Genomic DNA, 22,147 nt, shown 5'->3' on the forward strand with positions numbered 1-22,147 from the left:
GGCCCGTACATCAGATAAATGTCATTGTGCTGAGGTCTAGCTGTTATATCTCAGAAACAGGAACAAATGTTAGAATATTTAGGAACAACTAGATATGGATGGAAATGTACCTAGCACCCCTTACTGAGGGTGAGGTGTACTTTTGGGGCCTACACACTGGGCGATTTCAGGGCATTTTCTAAGCAATCTAACTAGATCTAAATGCCCTCAGAAAATGCCCCTATATCGCTCTGTGTGCAGGAGCCATAGCGATAACGTGTGTCCCTATCGGTCAGGGCCAGTGTTCTCAACGGAGAACACTAACCCTGACAGATGGCTCAGCTCACAGCGCTGACACCTCGCTGTGCAGAACTGTGTGCTGAGTGATCTTGCTGAGCATTTTGAGTGCCCTGCCCGGGGTGCACTTGCTGAAAGGACTTGAAGGCGGAGCATTTAACTCCCCCATGGCAACGAGCATGTGATCCCCCATGGCAATGAGCATTTAACTCTCCCTGGCATCAAGCATGTAATCCCGTGGCAATGAGCATTTAACTCCAGCTGGCAGCATGCATGTAATCCCCAGTGGAAACAAGCATTTAATACTCCTTGGCAAAGAGCATTTAACTCCACCTGGCAACGAGCATGTAATCCCCTGTTGCAACAAACATGAAACCCCTGGCAAGGAGCATGTAATCTGGCAAAAGCATGTAACCCATGTGCCCAAAGCATGGCGGGCACAGTGAGGGGACACAGTGCACGATACAGTGTCCATTAAAACTATGTCATCATTCGAACCAAAAAAACATGACCTTTGTACTGTCGACCTTTTGACCCTGCTGACCTTAGGCATGTTGACCTTCTGTCTGTGTCAACCTAAGGCCTGTCGACCTTCAGTGGTTGACCCAATGTATGTCAACCTTAAGTTGGTTGACCCAATAATCAATACCCCCATAATTATGTAAGGAGCATTACAGTGTGTGGTATAATGTGTAATGGGCATTACGGTGTGTGGTATAATGTGTAATGGGCATTATGGCATGTGGTATAATATGTAATGGGCATTATGGTGTGTGGCATAATGTGTAATGGGCATTATGGTTGACATTTTTGAAAGCTGAAAGCATGGGCTGTTGCGCCTCTCAGACATTTTCTCTGTGCTGGACTACTGGCTACACACTGTGCAACCGCTGCTGAAGCCTGCAGTCTGACTCCGCATGCGCAAGTCCTTTTGTATTGGTGGTGGGTCCTGCTCAGCTCTTCCTGTGTTGGGACCAGGTTTACAAGGCCATACCCCTTCCAGCTAGGCCCCACACATTCTTTATTCCCATGGATGAGGGTGGGGTCTCATTTTTTCCTGTTCGCACTGGGAGCCAAATAGGTTAGAAACGGCCCTGCATGTGGTGGCCATTCTGTGGTAACTTGCCGAGGTCCTATAATCAGATATATTATCCAAAGGGGTCGCAGAGCAAAATAGTTTGATAGAACCTGCAGCAGACAATATGGAAGAGGAATTATTGTGTTTGCAGTGTGACATATGTGCATGTGTCGGAGTTATGTCTTGGATGTCACATGCATCGGAGATACTGTGTATTGGATGTGAGGAACAAAGGACAGTTTTGAGTCAAGAATGACAGCGAGAATGAAGAGTAGGCTTATTATCATGTTATCAAGTTATATCAACATATATATATATATATATAGAGCTGTCAGGCAGTGAGGCAGCGTATACTGACGGGCTTGCAAATTAGTAGTTGATGTGGTGACAGACTGAGTATGAGGTGGCAGAAGGACATCCATGTTGAAATGGATGATAGGTCAAAGCAACAAAATAGTTAATGTTAGCTAATTCCAAAAAGGTTTGGTAAAAGGTGCACCTACAAGATCATAAAGTAGGGATGCCCATTGGTGGGTTATCCATCGATAGTCACCATCGATGATACCATTGATGGATAACTTTGATGGTGTGAAACCATCTGCAAGGTAACCGCATGGTTTCACCCACTGATGGTCACCCCTGCTTGAGTGTCAAACAGACCCTGGAGGCAGGGCTTTGGATCTGTCAGGGGAGGAGCTGGGCTCTGCATCCCGACACTTTGGATCAAGGGAAAAAAATCGGTAGCTCTGTATCATCGATGTTGCGATACCATCTGGTTATCCACTATCAATGGTAAAAGTAGTTACCATTGCTAATTAACCATCAATAACTTCAAACCATCAATAGTTGATGGCCATCCCTATCATAAAGTCAAGATTCTGGGCCAGGTGTATTAAGCTTGAAAAGTGATAAAATGGAGAGTGATTAACCACCAGCCAATCAGCTCCCAACCATGCTACAGACTGGGTTTGACAAATGACAGTTAGGTGCTGATTGGGTGGTTTATCACTTTTCGAGGCTAAGTACATCGCGCCCTCGGTGAGTATGATGAGGCTTGGTTCAGTTCTAGAGGATAAATTGGTTGAGGAGAGATTGTAGGTACGGCGTAAGACGGGAAAACCACGTTAGTAAAATGGCCATCATGATGAGTGGAAGAGTCCGACCAAAGGGAGGAGGCGAGAGAATAGTGGGGGCCAGCTGGTAGGCTAAAACCATCCATAATGACATTGGGGATATCAGTGGATAAGGCTTGAGGTGGCCCAGCTGAAAAACATTCAAGTAGTGTGTAGGGGGGGGGGGGGGGGGGGGGGGGATCTGGGCCACCATACCCGGCTGCCCTGTTATTAATCCTGTACTGAGTGCGTATATAGCATAATCCTGACTATGGTCCCCCTGGAGATCAGAGGAACCAGTGGCATCCATTTTATATGACTGCTTGGAACCAGGAACATCACTGAGAGACTACTTGACTATTATTCCCGGGGGCTAACTTAAAATCTGTAGGAACATCTAGGTGCTATATATCGGTCTGGGTTTTCTGTGGCCATTGCTGACTTTTGGGTATTTCATTATGTTTATCTAGTTAAAACAAGGATTTACATACAGCATGTAATACTTCAAGAGGTGTATAACGTATTATAGTATAGATCTTTCTCTACGGACAGAATGCAGACAGTGGCATCCCGACAGTCAGAATCCCGACGGTAAGTACCGGAGTTAGGGTTTAGTTTAGGGTTAGGCACTAGGGGAGGCTCCGAGTTAGGGTGCGTGTGTGTCGGGGCAGTTAGGGTTAGGCTGCAGGTAGGTGGGCAGTTGGGGTTAGGCTGTGGGAGGAGTGGGTTACACTGTAGGAGGGGTGGGGGAGGGATAAAATTAAGGAGGCCAATTTTTCAATCCAGGGTTTGGCCTCCTGATATGCCCACTGCTGCATCTGTTACCTGTCTGGCTACAGGAGAGGTGGGAGAGCAGGAGCAGGTAAACAGCGGGCAGCTGGGCAAGGTGACTCCAGGCACACTCGGAGGGTGGGAGATGAGGCGAGGTGACTGTGGGCAGACTCGGGGGGCCGGGGAGGAGGCGTGTTAGTCCAGGCAGACGCGGTGGTGTGGGAACCCCGGTGTGTGGCTAAACAGCATGACCTCTACAGCCATACAACCTTGTTGCCAGGCAGCACCTGAGCTGTTTGTGCTCAGCACTGCACGGTAGAAGGTGATCAAATGTGCATGGGCATTTTGGTCCCGTAATCTTGAGGATTTGAGCCTCCAATCCTGGGATTCAAATCCCGGCCAAAAATGCCCTAAATACCGGGATCCTGCAGATCTTGACCCCGGGATTGGCATCCCCAGATAAAATACTCACCAGGACCCATCATTATTTGGAACGTTGGGAAGACCACACAGGGAGTGGACATTAATGCATACCTCCCAACATTTATATTTGATAAATCGGGATTCTCACACGGCCTATTTCTTAGGGGCATGGCCTTGCGGGGAAGCCCAGCGCTGTGTAAGCTGCTGCCCATGCCCACAGCCCCTCTTCTGCACAGCGTCTATTCCCCGCTCTGCAGGAAGGACTCCCAAATGCCCCCTCACCTCGGGACACGTGGGACTGTCCCAAAAAAACAGGACAGTAGTGCGAAAAGCAGTACAGTTGGGAGGTATATTATGGTGTGTACACAGGCTTCAATTTTGACATTTTTTGTAATAATGGTTTGAGTCTAGACTCTGTGGCGCTGAACTTAGTATCTGCAGCACTAGTCACTAGAGTTACTCCCTTAGTAACTAGAAATAGCGTATGTGGTTACAATAAGTGAGTGACTTTGTGCGCTGACACCTTCCTTCTGAAACCGTAACCGTGAGGCGTGAAAACACCTCTCCTATTTAAGTGAAAACACACGTGGATGTATACAAAAAAAACGTTACTCTCCTTCTCTTACGTGTCTTCACCTCATCAGAGGCTCTCCATTATTGTAAATATGATGGAGACATAGAAAAATGGAAATCCGAAATAGTGTAATATTGTAGGGATAGACAAATTGATTCAACAATAGGGTAATACACAATTTTGAAAAAGACAAGGGGTAATTCAAAAATAAAAAGACCACTGAACTGTGTCACGTAATATTAAAATTGGAGGTTTACCAGATTGCGATGATAAAAACGCCTGTAGATAGATCTTTTTATCTTTAAGGTGCTACTGGTTTTCCGGATAAACCAGGCCTTCAGGTGTTTCCAAGATCGACAATGCTGGGTCCCCCTCCAGAAAGTTTCCAGGCTACTGCAACGCGTATCGGAACTACCTTGTTCCTTTCTCAGGCAGTATCCTGGAAATGAATCCTCTGGTGATATATACCCTTTCTATAGTTCACTTCCGGGTCAAACAGACAAAACCATAATCTCCAATAAACACATATATAACTGGAGTTTTCCCCATTCAATAACTTAAAAACCTTTATAGACAAAGTCCCGCAGTAAATATCTAATAGATGCATCTTAAGATTTGTCCAAAATATGCTCCTAAAACTGGAAAACGGAGATCGGGGCATATGGACTGCAAACTCAGTCTCCCGTGGAACGCACGGCCATCTTTTCGGAAGCCGGAAGTCGTCATATATAACTCCAGTTATATATGTGTTTATTGGAGATTATGGTTTTGTCTGTTTGACCCGGAAGTGAACTATAGGAGGGGTATATATATCACCAGAGGATTCATTTCCAGGATACTGCCTGAGGAAGGAACAAGGTAGTTCCGATACGCGTTGCAGTAGCCTGGAAACTTTCTGGAGGGGGACCCAGCATTGTCGATCTTGGAGACACCTGAAGGCCTGGTTTATCCGGAAAACCATTAGCACCTTAAAGATAAAAAGATCTATCTACAGGCGTTTTTATATGGTAAACCTCCAATTTTAATATTACGTGACACAGTTCAGTGGTCTTTTTATTTTTGAATTACCCCTTGTCTTTTTCAAAATTGTGTATTACCCTATTGTTGAATCAATTTGTCTATCCCTACAATATTACACTATTTCGGATTTCCATTTTTCTACTTCTCCATCATATTTACAATAATGGAGAGCCTCTGATGAGGTGAAGACACGTAAGAGAAGGAGAGTAACGTTTTTTTATATACATCCACGTGTGTTTTCACGCCTCACGGTTACGGTTTCAGAAGGAAGGTGTCAGCGCACAAAGTCACTCACTATTGTAACCATATTCGATTTTGACATGTTTTTGATTTTGCAGCTTTTTAAGACTCATTCAATCCGCACTCCCGTTTTCTCTATATCGAATAGAAAAATAGATTGTACAGTAGAGTACTCTGCTTTTCGATACGATTTCGATCCACATCATCCAGTCACACCCCGGCTGCCCATTTTCTTCATTCACTGGAGCTGCAGACACAAGACGCGTCACTGCAGAGCGGAGGAAACCAACAACTTAACTCTGATGTTTTATTGTAAAACAATCCTGTAATTTCCAAACACAGGGCCAGATGCACTAAGCTTCAAAATGTGGTAAAATGGAGAGTGATAAACAATCAACCAATCAGCTCCTGTCTGACATTTTTCAAACCCAGTCTGTGACATGGCAGGTAGGAGCTGATTGGCTGGCTGTTTATCACTCTCCATTTTATCAATTTTTGAAGCTAAGTGCATCTGGCCCACAATATGTAACACATGGTTGCCTACCTGACCCTCTCCTTCAGGGAGAAAATGCTCTGTTCCTGCACTTCCCTGGTAATGTATGATTGCCATCACCTGTGGGGAGCTAGGTAATTGATAAGAAAGGTGTCACCACAGGTGATGGCAATTATACATTACCAGGGAAGCCCAGGAACAGAGCATTTTCTCCCTCACGTAGAGGGTCAGGTAGGCAACCATGTACCGTAACTTGACAGCAAGCAACGGACTCCCTGGCACTTTATCTCTCTCTCCACTTTCTCTCTCTCTCTTTCTCCAATGATTGATACAAATTCCCTGTTCTTTATGGAGAAAGTACACAGGTCACACTCCAGTTACCTCGGATGCAGTTAGTGCCTCCCTTGCTATCTGTGGGTACAGATATACATCAATCATAATTTACTTTCAGCAAACATTTCTTATGAAGGCTGACAAATGCAGAACGCACAACAATGTCTGTATCTTTGCTGTGTGCCATGTCAGACACCAGAATACAGTGTCACTGCTTGCAGATGGCCTCCTCCGCCTCCTTGTGGTGCACTTTGGATTTGCAGCATTAATTAGTTTAGTCAGTTTCAATGCACCCTTTACATCAGGGATGGGGAACCTTCGGCCCTCCAGCTGTTGTTGAACTACACATCCCAGAATGCTTTGCTACAGTGTTAGCATGGCCAAACAGCAAAACTATAGCAGTGCATGCTGGGATGTGTAGTTCAGCAACAGTTGGTGGGCCAAAGGTTCCCCGTCCCTGCTTTACATTGAGCAGGCTGTAAAATAACAGCTGTGTGCCCCATATATCCTGATGCACTAATCAAAATGATGTCAACATAAAATGCGGATGACATCACAAAAAGGTCTTTTACAGTATTTTTATACCACACCCCGGATACACAGCCTGGAACCAGTGTAACATCACCGATTTTTACATATTTTCCTATGAACACCTTTTTCTCCATAGCTAGAATCCTGCAATAATTTGAATTATTAATGTTTAGGAGCCAATGAACACATCTTTAATACTAATACATCCCCTCAGCCCCCCCATACACTGCTTTCGGGCATCGCAGCAGCAGCATCACCTCACATTGGGCTCTCCCAGAATCCTTTGCAGCTGTAGCAAGTAAAGGCACAAAGGCCTGCATAGTTCAGCCATCATTAATTATAGAGCAGATCGGAGGTTCTACTGTAGCCCCTTCTGACACTGAGTTCTGCATTTGTGGAAGTTTGCTTATTAAAATCCTCGAGGCTACGATAAGGGTGGATTCTGAAGTAAAACGCTGGTATAGGTAGTTGGGTGCTATTAATAATACCATTGCTGTGAGTCACTGACCAGCACAACAGACTGAGTTTGCAGCTGAAGAGGTCAGTACGAGAGCAGGAGTAACATTAACAGAATAATAAGTATTTAATGAAATCTTCCCAGCCTGTTGTTCAGCCCAGATGTTCCGATAGTGATCATGACACAGTCATTACATGCAGCATAGCAGGGTCTTGTATCCTCCAGTCCAATCTCATGGGGCTACACACGGGGTGACTTCAAATGCCTCTACATCGCTCAGGACAATATTCTGGTGCGTTCGCACGGAGTGTGCACCTTCCACATCTTTCGCATACTGTGCACAACATAAACATTTACATCCAAAATGGCTGATTTCTGACAGGAACCAGTGACACGTAATTTGGGGTGCATTTAATCCCCAGTGGATCCTTCTTGGGATGGCCATCGACCATCGATGACTCGAACTCATCGATGGTTCATGGCCGATTCCGAATACTTTTGCCATCGATGAGGGAGAACCAGATGGTTTCCCTCCATCGATGGAACAGCAAAACAATGTGTTTTTTTTTTTTTACAAAGTGCCGGGAAATCGAGCATAGCTCCGCCCCCGACACCCGTGATGCCCCGCCTCAGTATTTTGATTGGCCCACAGGCCAAGCAATCAAACACAATGGATGACCATCGATATCTAAAAATATTGATGGTCATTCATTGCATAGTTTAGCACTATCGATGGCCAGTTGCAGAATTGCCATCGATGGCGATGGTAACGATGGCCATCCCTAGATCCTTTGTGCTCCTTTATGTCCTGTAGTAGGCCCTGCCAATGTACATTACTCCCCTGGTGTGTCCTTTACGCCCCATTTCTGCCCCTGAATCCATTGACAAACTTCTGATCCTTAGCCGGACACTACTACTACTACTTGCTTTATTCATTCCCAAATTGATTTTTGCTATTATGCTGCTTTACCTGTTAATGGCGTACAATTTTATTTCCGGCGCCTACCAGAGCATTCACGCACCTCCTCCGCTTGCACCTCCTATTGATATTTTATTATGTATTTATATGTATACAATGCCACCCTTTCCTATTTGTGACAATTTTCTGCTTTATACTTTTTAGATACTAGAAGTATCATTGGAAGAACACATGAAATACAAAGTAAATCGCTGAGCGCTGCGGCTCTAGGACACTTTAGTGGTAAATAATGGAAAAATATATATTTTTTCGCAAATCACATATTTCTTTAAGCAAAACAAGCTCAGGCTTTCAAGTGAACCTGCCATGCAAAACACAGTGTTCCATTTCTTTAGAGAACAGAAATGAAAGCCAAATAAAACTGTAATTTTCTTCCCCAAATACAGGAGCACTAGACCAAGATAACTGCAGGCACGCGCCGTTGTAAAGCTCTCACCTAGCTGCATTCAAATGAAGGCATCACAGCAACGACGTACGGGGGGCAAAGACAGAGAAGACCCCTTGATTTACCAACAATAAAAACGTTACTATTGAATTTATCCAGCCCCCTCGTTCCCGATAAGAATACTTTGGTGTGGGTACCGCTAGGATCAGCACATCAATAACTTTTCAGTGCCTTTGGCGGAATACGAAACATGCCTGGTTTTGGATGTGAAAGAATTACCGTTACCGGTATATCAAGTCCAGTGGAAGAAAGCACTGAAGACGTAGCAACTTTGAATAGTGCTGCACTGTATAGTAAATATACAAGTTAGATGTGAGGAAGTTATTGACTGCGCCTCTGCTACACAGGTGATGTTAGTAACGGGGTCATTGGTGATTGACAGAGGAAGAGAAATGCAACCTATAGTAGACTACATGAACTTTTTTTTTTTAAGCTGATTTTATGGCGGCTGATGGGTGATTCACTAGTGATCGGACAGGGCCGAATTCCAATGGTGCATATTTGCCCATGTGCAGACCCTCTGTGTGGGGCGGGCGGGGGCGGACACTGGCCTGTGTACACATGAAAATCCTGGGCATTCCCCTGGCAACAAGCATGTAACCCCATGGCGATGAGCACAACACCCCTGGCATCTAGCAGGAAACCCCTGGCAAGAAGCACATAACTCCTGACAATGAGAAAGTAATCCCTGGCAATGATCATGAAACTCCTGGCAATGAGCACAAAACCGCTGGCAATAAGCACGTAAATGATGGCAATGAGCAGGTAGTCCCTGGCAATGAGCACTTTATCCCTGGCAATGAGCAGGTAATCCCTGGCAATGAGCACAAAACCCCTGGCAAGGAGCAGATAATCCCTGGCAAAGAGCAGGTAACCCCTGGCAATGAGCAAAAAAACCCTGGCACTGAGCAGATAATCCCTGGCAATGAGCACAAAACCCTGGCAATAAGCAGGTAATCCCTGGCAATGAGCAGAAAACCCGTGGCAATGAGCAGAAAACCCCAGCCAATGAGCAGGTAATCCCTGGCTATAAACACAAAACCGCTGGCAATGCGCAGGTAATCCCTGGGAATGAGCACAAAACCCCTGGCAATGAGCAGGTAATCCCTGGCACAAAGGACGAAACCCCTGGCAATGAGCAGGTAATCCCTGGCAATGAGGACAAAACCCCTGGCAATGAGCAAATAGGTAAAAAAAATATTATTATAATGAATGTAAGGGGGGAGGCCACTTGTGTATTAGCCTAGTGCATCTGGAACCCTTAATCTGGTGCTGCCAATGCATGCTCCTACTGTTTACGGTGCCAACTATGCCTGTACCTGCCATGTGGTTGCAAATGCAAGTGTTAGCACCAATTTCGGGGCATGTGATCCTATAGACAGGTGCAGATTCTCTGTCTGGGCATAGCCTCCAGTTGTGATTTATACAGGGTGTTACTTAGATGCAGTACCTCACTCCACTATGTTGAACTTCAGCATTGCACCCACCCCAGGATCCGGCGCTCTCTGTGTGTAGCCAGTGCTTCTGGGTCTCACTAGTCACTCATACTATGTATACTGCAGACAACCGCAGTAAGTATTTAGTGGTAATACCAATCATTGGTTGCAATGCAGAGGAAAGTGGGAGACATTAAGGACTGTGAAATATGCCACAAGTGATAAAAAGAAGCTGCTGTTCCAATATAAAACTGTGGGTGAAATTTTATTATCACTAAGCAGCTATCAAATAAATATGCTTCAAAAGAATAGGTTTAAAAATGAATGTAATTGACACCCACTTGATGAGAGAGCGTGAGCTTGTCAGGATAACTCTCAGCTACTTAGGAAATAATGTCTCAGAGTTGACGGCTTTGCCAGACAAGCTTCCTCTCCCCCAGATCTGTAAGAGGCAGCGTGCCCGTCGGAGTGTGCGTGATCGGCTAGTAAGTCTACCAAGGTTGGAGCTGCTCTCTACAGGCTGCAGGTTTCAGTGATTTCCTACCAAATATAACTAACTGACATGCTGTGCTTTATATTGTAACCTTTTGCTCTACATCAAATTCCATTACAACACTGCCTTAAGTCAATGGAGGTGGCTTCAGCGTTCAAATGGAGCAGGAAAGTGAAATTTCACTTCATGCGGCGCAAATGCAGGTTAAGATTGAACCATGTATTTTACCTTTGTAGTAAAAGGTCAAAAAATAAAGTTATGTATTCTTAAAATAACACAACAGTGCATTTTAACTATGTATAACATTTTCTGCAACTTAGAAATATAAACATTAAATGCAGACAAAATGGCATAGCAGTGCAAATGAAACCTTAATAAATAATAATGTGCTACCATTTTATAAAGAGTGAACACATACCCTCCAACTGTCCATTGAATAGGAAAGGGGTGTGGCCATGCCCCTATTCCCTTGGCCACACCCCCTTTCCAAAGTTACCGGTAACTTTGATTTGAATGCAGTATATGACAGTGCCTGAATCTATGGCAGCCACGCCCGATATCAGCTATTCATTTAATCCCCCCTCCCGACTGTTTTGGTTATTTACTAAGATGGGAGTTCTATTCAAGATGGGATGTTTCCCATAGCAACCAATCAGATTCGATCTATTATTTTCTAGAAGGTGCCGAATAAATAAGAATTACATTTTGATTGGTTGCTATGGGCAACATCCCATGTTCAATAGAACTCTCATTTTAGTTAATTTACCCCAATGTGTTATTTAATGTCACAGAAGTAGTGCCGTGCAGGCAGGTGTGGATTTACACTGACAAGTCACGCTTCAAGCATATGCCTACTTGAGTTCTACTTCTACTTGAGTACTACTTGAGTTCAGATGAGTTGGCATCAGCATTGGCAGCATTGACCGAGCTCAGAAGATAGGTATAGGTTAAATATAATCTGTTAGGTGTAGGAACTGGACTGACCTTATCCTTACAAAGAGTCTGATTCAGAACCAGTTCTAAGTTTGTGAAATTTAACAAAAGTTCAAGTGGCGGTGCCAGGCTGTGCAGGGGGGTACTGGGCCAGCACAGTGCTCACAAAAATTTGCCGGCGCATGGCTAAAGGGCAAGCACATGACTGGCAGTCCTCTGGCTGTGCAGGCCGGCCATGTTTGAGATATCACATGCAGCCGCTGCTCCCATAAAATTATCAGGACCACCCCCAATGGTCTGTAGCTGCCCTCATCACATTGCCGCCCCGCCCCCCCATCAGAACTTAAATTGCGTTCGCAAGGCGATCACAGTTTTAGCGTTCAAGTGTGCGCAGATCTCCGAAAATCCGATTTTCTGAGATCTACTACCAGGTCTGCAGCAGGCCCATTGCCTCAAGTCTCTGAAGGCATCTCAAACACACCCAAGCAGGTGAACCATGAATGAGGATGGGGAGGATCGGGGGGATGGGGGTGTCAGGGTTCATAACTCCCCCCGGGCATGTTGTATATAGTGCGCATGGAGACCACCTTCGTGGGTAAAGCGGACTCCGCAGTCAATACATTTATAGTCCCCCTTTTGCTCCCACCTGTCCCGCTCTTTCCGGTGGGTCTGCAGATGCCGCCGGTAGTTGGAAGCTTGGCTGAAACTTTTGTCACAAAAGCTGCAGGGGAAAGGTCTGTTGCCGGCATGGATCGCCCTGTGCCGCTGGTAATTGGACCGCTGGTTAAATCTCTTGCCGCACTGTTGGCATTGGAAGGGCCTCTCCCCCGTGTGGATGCGTAGGTGGCGCTTATAGCGGGAGGAGAAAAAGAAAGTCTTACCACACATGGGGCAAACCTGAGTCTTCCGAGAACTGTGCAAGTTCCGGTGCTTATCAAAGGTGCGCTGGGCCTGAAACCGTCGCCCACAGTCTTGACATTGATAAGGTTTGGGATCCTCATGGACCCACTGGTGGACACGAAGGGTTTCTAGCTGTGTGAAGGCCTGCGGGCACTCTGGACATCGGTAGGGTCTCTCGCCAGTGTGGATGCGCATGTGTCGGGACAGTTTGGTCGAGCAGCTGAAAGCTTTCCCGCACCAGACACAAACCCTATCCTTGTGATGGGCCTGCTGGTGTCTACGGAAGGCCGGCTGGCTGGCCAGTTGCTTGTCACATTGTGAGCACTGGAAGCTACGCCGGCCGGTGTGCTGCTCATGGTGGCTGTGTAAGGCCAGCAACCAGCAGAAGCGGCGCCCGCATTCAGAGCAGGAATAGGGTCTCTCACTCCCTGCTGTAATTCCAGCCCGGGCCAGGTCACAGTCCTTGCAGGTATAGGAGAGATCTACAATGTGATTGCGCTGGTGCAGCTTGCTTGCACGGATCGTTTGAAAAGTCCGCCCACAATCCGGACACGGGGTTGGTGGGGATTCCTCAGATGCCAAGTGGGTGTCTGAACTGTCCGCCAATGATTCTGCAGAATGGGTAAAGAGCAGCTTTAGAAACATATTGAGTGCATCAAGTAATCGCTCGCATCTCATGAGTGGAGTATGGTGCTGCATTTCAACCAGCACTCAAGTAACATCTATAATTTGCATAATAAAAAATTATACAGAGCAGCTGATTGGTTGCCATGGACCACATCTCCTCTGGCTCACTTCTCCTCCCGTATCACTGCTTCATACATATATCCCTGACTTCTTAACAAACATATATTTTCTTTTTGTAAGTAGGTAACGCAGACTCTTATTTTATCAAATGAAAGTGATCTCCGCCACCCACCATTTCACTTTGCCACCCACCAGCTGGATAATTACTTTTCATATATCGATTTGTGTATTAAGCAGTATGAAGCATACGCAGGGCCTTACAGCACACATGGCAAATAAAACATAACAGCAACTGCAAACAAAGCCGCATCCCTACCCAGTGAATCCTGTAGTCAAGGAGACAGACAAATGAGTAGAAAAAAAAAACATTTAAAGGGACCAGTAAAAAAATATAGAAAAGAGAAGTCTCTGGATGTGCAGTGCATGGGGAGTGTAGACACAATGGGGTACATTTCTAAAAATAAAAGCTTCTAAAAATAAAAAGAGGTGAAGTTGCCCATAGCAACCAATGAGATTCTGTATATCATTTATCTTTTGCATCATAGAAAATTGGAGACAGAGGGGGGTATTCAATCTCCCCTCGGGAGATGGCTGCGGGGCCCTATTCAATGCTGTCTTCCCCGACAGCATTGAACAGGGGATCTCAGCAGAACGAGCCCGACTGCTTGTGAACGGCCGGGAAGTGATGAGGTCCCGGCCGCAGCTTGGCTTCTACTGGCCGCTGCTCGCAGCCACGCCCCCTTCTCGTCCCGTTGCAGGCGGGACATTGAATCCTGCCTGCAAATTCTCGGTTGGACTACAAGAGTGGTCTGAGATAGCAGCCCGGAATTTAGTCTGGTGTCAAAGGGGTATTGGTGGTGTGAGTGCAGGCCATTTACACAGACTCCTCTGGTGAATGCTTTGGAAAAATCTACTGTTCCCATTGCTTGTAAATAAAATGCTTTCTGTGCATCAGAAAACGTATTGCGTGCCCCCATAAATGTACTGGCTATGGCCATTCTGGTCTATAGAGGGAACTGTGGGGCACAACGAAATGTTAGGCCTGCAGAGCCTCCTCCACTCCAGGACCAATGAAGGGTTCTGTACACCGGCTAATACACTTCTAGCTTCCCCTGCAATGCAGCTAAATATGGAGCACAGTGTATTTAAACACTAAGGAAATCCCAATTTATATCTCCTGGTGGTCCAGTGGGGACTTACCTTGTCCTGGTGTCTTCCGGTTCTGTCACTTCTGCGAATGACCTGCGGTCCTCTAGCATTTTGGTAAGTATATGTCCCCTATCCCTAACACTTAATCTCCCTCTAGTGCCTAACATCTCCTTGCGGTCTAACACCCTCTACCAAAGCCTAACCCTAACCTCCATCCACACATAACCATAGCCCCTCCTCCATTCATTCTCTAACCTCCCTCCCACAGCCTAACCCTTACCCCACCATCTCCTAACCCTAACCTCTCCCACATCCTAACCTCTCCTGCATACTAACCCAAACCCCCTTCCCACAGCCTAATCTTATCCTCCCCTGCATCTTAACCCCTCCCCACAGCCTAACTGCTCCCACATCCTAACCCCTCCCCACAGCCTAACCCTAACCCTCTCCCACATCCTAACCCAAAACCCCTCCCCACAGCCTGACCCTAAACCCCATAGCATAACCCTAACCTCCCCCTCATCCTAACCCTATACACCCCATGCATCCTAACCCCCACACTCCCCTGCAGCCTTTGGCTATCTCCCCTGTAGCCTAACCCTAACATTCCCACGCATTCTAATCCTAACCTCCCCCACAGCCACCCCTTACCCCCACAGCCTAACCCTATCTCCCCCATAGTCTAACCCTAACCTCCCCACGCATTCTAACCCTAACCCCCTGTAGACTAACCTTGCCGTGCATTCTAACCTCCCCCCCCCCATTGCAGTGGCGGAACTTGTGAGTGGTTGGCCCAAGTGCAAAAGTATCATTTGGGCCCTCCTCGTTAAGGATCTTAAACCATACTAAAATCTCGTTATAAGGGTTATACATCAATATTTATTTGAAAGTGATTATCCAGCTGTGTTGCCGGTTTATGTGGCTCTGTATTGTGGTTCTCGCTGCACAAAGTCACTCTTCTGTTGCCCAATTACTGCCGTGTTTATCATTTGATGTACACAAAGCAATTTTAAAATAAGCAAAAGATTCCACCGGTGCTCTGATTTTACCATGTCTTCTGCTTAGCTGCATCTGATGTGATGCTTTTGATAATAATTGGAAAAACAAAAAAACGTCGTCTCTGGCGACATCCGTGCCAGTGATGAAATTTACAAACAAAGACATCAATTATTTGAAACTACTTCTTTGTTTAAATGTCACTTTGGAATTAACAAGCTCTCTCCATTGAGTTCAGCAGCCAAGTAGAATTTAGCAGCAGATAATATGAACAGATTGCAATTATACTCATCAAAATGTACAACGGCAGCGGGAGAAACTGAATTCATTAGTGTTAATTAAAGGGGAATGTATACGTTATGTTAATCTGCACCCAACGCAGTGACAGGTCTAGCAGTGGGGTCTTCCCTCTGAATTCTCAGGCGTACTGGAGCAGTGGGCCGCCAAATTTTGATTTCAAAAGCTGTTGAAGGACAAAGGACACTGAAGCCACTGTTAAGGCGTATGGCAGGGATGGGGAACATATCACCCTCCAGCTGTTGTTGAACTACACATCCCAGCATGCCCTGCTACAGTGTTCCTAGTTGGTCATGCTAAAACTGTCGCAATGTATGTTGGGATGTATAGTTTAAAAACAGCTGGAGGACCAGAGGTTCCCTATCCTTGGCACATGGGATTGCAGATGTAGGCTGAGATAGGGATGGGCATTGGAAGCCATAGTATCTCATGATGCGATGGTAACGGACCATCGAAGTGTGAGTTCTATTTAAGATGGGATGTTGCCCATAGCAACCAGATTCTACGTCTTATTTATTACTATTATACAGGTACAATGTGGCTTGGTGTCCCAGTGCAGCGATATATGCGATATGTACACAATATATACAAAAACATAAAATCACCTGGGGTGGTGTCACAATGTCCACCCGATTTCTCATCCAAGTGAGATTCTGCGGTGTCCTCCGTGGAAAGTGACATCTCTGGAGTGACAACGCCGGAGGGGGCCCTAAGAAACAAAAAGAATGTTCTAGAATTTGGCTACTAAATATACCATAACAGGGGAGATGTATGGGGTATGCAAAAGGAATAGGTTCTCATAATAATCGTCGATTTACAGGAATGACATCTGGATGACCTAAGTAAACAAGTGCTACGTCCTGCATATTCTGTGTGCACAATGCCTGGACGAGGTAGAGGCGGCCATTTTGTGCTTTCTATTTAAGCTATAAAACTGGTTCTCATACAGAGCAAAAGAACAATTGCAGTGTAATTTGTGTATTTTTCTTAATTTCAGAGGTTAAAACTACCCGAACACCTCATGCCACCTACATGAAGCCAGAAAATGGGGTACATTTTCAGAAATTACCTCATGTTTGAGGCACTTAAGTGCAGAACAAATGAAGGCTACGTTTTCACTTTATGTGGTGCTATAACTGATGTGGTAATCTGGGTGCACAGGATGGGGTCACTTGTAAGGACTGTAAACAAAGCGTTCTTGTCTGTAACACGCTTTGCCAATTTGTGCTAATGTGGCTAAACACTGTGTACATGTTGTAATCACAATCACTGCCAATATCACACAGTCTCTTCCTCAGCCCTAACAAGTCCAGTAACTGTGCCCAGGAGAGCACACCACAGGGAGAGATGGTGCCTGAGTGAGCACAGAAGAGGAGGCTGCTGCTAAGGACGTTCAACTCCTTCAGGAGCGGAAAATTATAGAGGGAGCGGTCCAACCGCTGCCAGGGCTGTAAAACACAATGCAGCTGGTTTGTAGCTTGGCACAGCCAGCACTAGGCTCTTCCCAGATGCAGACCAGGCTGGGCATCCACCCACAGTCAGCAACGCAGTGGCGCGATATCATAGGGCACGTTACCGCACGTACGGCCTCCAACGCAGGGCTGCGTATTCACAGCTATGGCAATTATCAGGAGCATGGTCCACAATGCGCATATGCAATCCCTCCGAGTGTGCCACGAAAAACGTAGAGGGGCCGGGCTGTTGGGAGGGAGGATCTTGACTAACGTGGTGCTGGGGGGGGAGAATACATTAGTGTGCCGAGCCTAGCGAGGCACTGGGCCCACAGCGAGTTCGCCCCCCTGCCGGGATTGTGGCGGTTGTGATTCCAGCGTCGGTATTTAGACCGCTGGGATTCTGGGAAGCAAAAGGTATACTGGAAAGTGAATTAGGAAGAGATAAAGAGAGAGGACGGAGGGCACTGCCTGAGAGATTACAGTGTAGGGGGGGGGGGTATACTGGAAAGTGAACTAGGAGATAAGGAGAGTGAAGGGAGGGCCATGTCTGAGAGATTACAGTGTACGGGAGGAGGGGTATACTGGAAAGCGAAGGGTATACTAGAAAGTGATACCCCTTTCACACTGCAGCTCTAAACCGGTATATTGGAAGCCATTGATTGGCTGAGACCTCTCTCAGCCAATCGCCGATTAGCTGAGAGGTCTCAGTCAATCAATGGCTTCCTAGTCATCTGTATGGGCGTTTTTTTTTTTTTTTCAAGTGCTCTGCTTCTCCCGACTCACGCCGCTGCCCGGCAGCCAGTGTCTTCTCCCTGCCCGGCGCCCTGCTCCCGCTGTCACCACAACAGCTTCCTCCTGCCTGGCTCCCTATGCAGCCTCCCCCTGCTCCCTCTGTCTGGCTGTGTACTAGCCGACATACCCCGCCCGCTGATGTCCCCACACGGCTCCCTCCTCCTGCAGCTCCCCGGTAGGGATGGCCATCGACCATCGATGATTAGAAATCATGGTTTATGGCCGATGTCGAATAGTTTTGCCATCGAGTGGGGAGAACCAGATTGTTTCCCACCATCGATGTAAAGCTTAAACAAATAGTTTCGTTTTTGCTTTTTCCCTACAGTGCTGGGACACGGAGCATAGCTCCGCCCTCGACACCCATGAAGCCCCGCCCCCACATTTTGATTGGCCAGCAGGCCACTCAATCAGAGAAAATGGATGACCATCGATATGCAAAAACGGTATTTGTTTCCTAGCACGGCTCCCATCGCATCGTATACCATAAGCCACACAATGGTATGCGATGCAATGCAATGCGATGTTACGCGATGGCAGATGATGTTATACAATGTTACAATGCGAGCGGACACAGAATACATGTAAAGTAATACGCGTCCCCTCGCTGCGTCCGCCACACTATATAAAATCAACTCCACGCCAACGTGGATAGTGGGGGTATGAAAAGGTCGGAGGACGGGTATCGCCGCACCTCGCTGGCTCGCTGTGCTCGCCACGCTTTGGGGTGGCGTTGATAGTGGGGGTGCATTTAACATTGTAAGCACCCATATAGGGTGCTTAAATCGCATCGCATCGCATGCGGCTATATGGCATGCGATGCGATACAATGCATAAGATGCCATACGACTGAAAATCGGGGGTGCCGTGCTAGGAAACAAGTACCGCAAAAACATTGATGGTCATCCATAGAATGGTTATAGACTATCGATGGGATTGCACTTTTGCCATCGATGGCAAAGGCAATGATGGCCATCCCTACTCCCCGGGGACTGCATATGATAAATCCATGCGATTTATCATATGCAAACCTTGGCACATCAAGTGCCGAATTGCGTGTCCCCCTCCTGGGGAGCTGCAGGGGGAAATCAGGTCCGACTTGCCCCTACGACAAGTCGGACTAATGTATGGGGGCCTAACCCCAATACTCCAATATAAAGCCCCAATACTCCAATATAAAGCTCAGCGGAAGAACAGGCTGTGAGTCCCCGCTGCAGATGAATAGGTCGGCAGCAGAGTGAGATTACCAGAGATTGCTTATGAGATACCAGGCAGCTAACGCGGCGGTTTTTTCTTTAATGCTTAGACGCATGATGGTGCCCATTTTACATCGCTCCGTCTCCCATTCAATACATTTGAAATCCCCTTCAAAGCTGGCTGCAGCCAAGGTATTGCACTTTCCAGCTTGCTGTTCTCCATCTAGCATAAAGTGTAAAATAGACACTATTCAAACAAGAGAATATTGATTTTCATGTCCTTAATTGAGAGCTCAAGCTGTGGGAAGTTACGTCCGCCTTCAGTACAGTAGTTACTTGTTCCAAGGGTGCAGAAGTAAGCGCAGGATTTTCACAGGGGGGAAGGAAATTAAACAGGTTTTATTACAGTATGTTATAAAGGAAAGAGACACTTTGATGCAGCCTCTCACCTGTTCCTGCTGCCTCGCACGGTCACAGCTATTTGTTTCATGTAGTGTAAAAGGACTTGAGAGCCTAACCCCCCCCAACACAAGATGTCTGCACCAGACAGTCCTATGGGCCTGATTCATGTACAGCTGTAAGGAAGCGGCTGTGCAATTTCAGGGTCATTAATATTCAAATGCAACAAGGAGGCCCCTGTAGGAGATAGACGCCTGCTGTTTGTTTTAGGGAAGATCCGAGTGTTGTGTCTGAGCACCATGGCGACCATCGGTTGGGATTCGCAATGGTTACAGGCATTGATCCAACGCCACAACATGGCCGCCGCTTACTGGGGGCCACAGGTGACATGTGCAGAATGGGTCTTGCGTCTGTGAAGACCCCCAAACATCCTTTTTGCGCTCAAACCGTGGGGTTTACGTACAATTATGAATCAGTGCACTGTGTATGGAAAAATGAGCGTTTGTCCATAATCACATATCCTGTAACGTGGTGCTGCAATGTAGGGATGACCTGTGGGCGACAACCATCGATGTAACCAAACCACTGCTTTTTCCATTCCATACTGGGATTGCATTAGCTTCAACCATCACATGCTTGTTTCCGATGGCTGCATCCAAGACATACGATGGATGCAATAGGCATATAAAGATGGCGGCATTTGTTGGCCCTTCTAATGGCCATCCCTACTGCAATGTGGAAATCATGTAGACAGGATGGCTTTTATATTTCTGTGGTTCCATTGTCTGGGCATCATATAACAAATTAGATGGATACCGTTTACAGCATTGGGAGAGCCTTGATTTAGATGCCGCATCCTGTGGGGAGGGGCTAGTGACATCAGGGGGAGGAGCCGGAGTCTCAGTGAAGCGGAGACTCCTGTGCCAAACCTCGGTTCAGACCCGGGACTCAATGTATCATACACATGATTTGGCCTGTTTTTAGTTCCGCCCAGTTCCGATGGATCAGGCCGAAAAATCGGGTGAAAAATGGGAGGTGTTCCACATCTGATAGGATGAGCGGGTCCCATGCGCATCGGATCGGAGTTTGGACCTGCTGCGTGTCTAATCTCTGACTCAGCCCCCCCCCCCTCCCGGCAGCGGGGAACGGGATCGCATATGATATATCGTACACAGAAGGACCGCATACGATATATCGTATGTGTACCTGACGGGTGGATCAAGGAGCATCATGTGCGACTTTTCCACTCGTAGGAGTTGCATAGTGTATGGGACAGAAAAAAGATACAGAAGCTTAACTGATTGACTTCCAAGTTGTGTATATACAAATGAGTATTGCTTACCATTAACCCCTTCCTGACAGAGCCTGTTTTTGCCTTCCTGACAGAGCCCTTTTTTTCAATTCTGACATGTCTCACTTAAGTGGGGATAACTTTTTTTTGCTTTTACTTATCCCAGTGATTTTGAGATTGTTTTTTCGTGACACATTGTACTTCAAGTTAGTGGTAAATTTTCGTCGATACAGTCTGTGTTTTTTTGTGAAAAATACCAAAATATCGTGAAAAAATGGAAAATTTAGCGATTTGCAAAATGTTAAATTTTCTGCTTGTGAGACAAATAATCTTACCACTCAAAATAGTGAATAACTAACATAGACCATATGTCTACTTTATGTTGACATCATTATTTCAACTTCCTTTTAATTTTTTGGGACACTAGGAGGCTTACAATATGAATAGCAAATTCTCAAATTTTCAAGAAAATTTCAAACACTGATTTTTTTAGGGACCAGTTCAGTTCTGATGTGACTTTGAGGGACTTGTATGTGAGACACCCCCATAAATGATGCCATTTCAAAAACTGCACCCCTCACAGTATTCAAAACAGCATTTTGGAAGTTTGTTAACCCTTTAGGTGTTTCACAGGAATTAAAACAAAGTGTAGGTGAAATTTCAAAATTTCTTTTTTTTTGCAGATTTGCAATTTTAATACATTTTTCTAAGGAACACAGTACATTTTACTAGAGAAATGTGACTAAAAATTGATTCCCCCAATTCTTTTGTTTTCATAAATATCCTATATGTGGCCCTAGTGTGCACGGTGACCAAACCACAGGCTTCATAATAGAAGGAGCACCTACTTGATTTTGGAGCCTCCTTTTTATGAGATTATTTTTTAGGCACCATGTAGGTTTCTAGGCACCATAACATGCTAAAAGTTAGGAACCCCCCCACAAGTGACCCCATTTTGCAAACTACACCCCTCAGGGAATTCAGCTAGGGGTATAGTGTACATTTCAAACCCGCAGGGGTTTCACCAATTGTGGTACAACTGGGCAGTGAAAATGAAAAATTATTTTTTTTACACAAAAATGCAGTTCTGGCTCCAAATTTGTCATTTTCAGAAGGTATGAAGGAGAAAAAGCACCCCAAAATCTGTGCCCCAATTTCTCCCGAGTACAGCAATGCCTCACATGTGACCAAAAAATACCAGTTGGGTGCATGGCAGGACTCAAAAGGGAAGGAGTGATTTTTGGATTTTGCAGCTCAGATTCTGGTGGAATTTTGGTGGGTGCTATGTCGCATTAGCAAGACCCCCCAAGCACCAATACAGTGGAACCCCCCCAC

At 46.1% G+C, this 22,147-nt stretch overlaps 1 protein-coding gene across 4 annotated transcripts in view; it reads right to left on the bottom strand.

Moving 5' to 3' along the window:
- Window positions 1-6,829: 6,829 nt before the first annotated feature.
- The window catches only part of LOC146042371 (uncharacterized), a 36,598-nt gene continuing 21,280 nt past the window's right edge, over window positions 6,830-22,147 (bottom strand). For all 4 annotated transcript variants that reach the window (XM_083162344.1, XM_083162342.1, XM_083162345.1 and 1 more), the window contains exons 3-4: window positions 16,289-16,392; window positions 6,830-13,105 (exon numbers count right to left, since the gene is read on the bottom strand). In XM_083162344.1, coding sequence (XP_083018470.1) covers window positions 12,135-13,105; window positions 16,289-16,364 — 1,047 coding nt within the window. In that variant the 5' untranslated portion in view covers window positions 16,365-16,392 and the 3' untranslated portion in view covers window positions 6,830-12,134. The remainder of the gene's footprint in view (window positions 13,106-16,288; window positions 16,393-22,147) is intronic.

This window comes from Crinia signifera, chromosome 19 (assembly GCF_055691185.1).
Source record: "Crinia signifera chromosome 19, ASM5569118v1, whole genome shotgun sequence".
In the NCBI taxonomy this organism is placed as follows: Eukaryota; Metazoa; Chordata; class Amphibia; order Anura; family Myobatrachidae; genus Crinia; species Crinia signifera.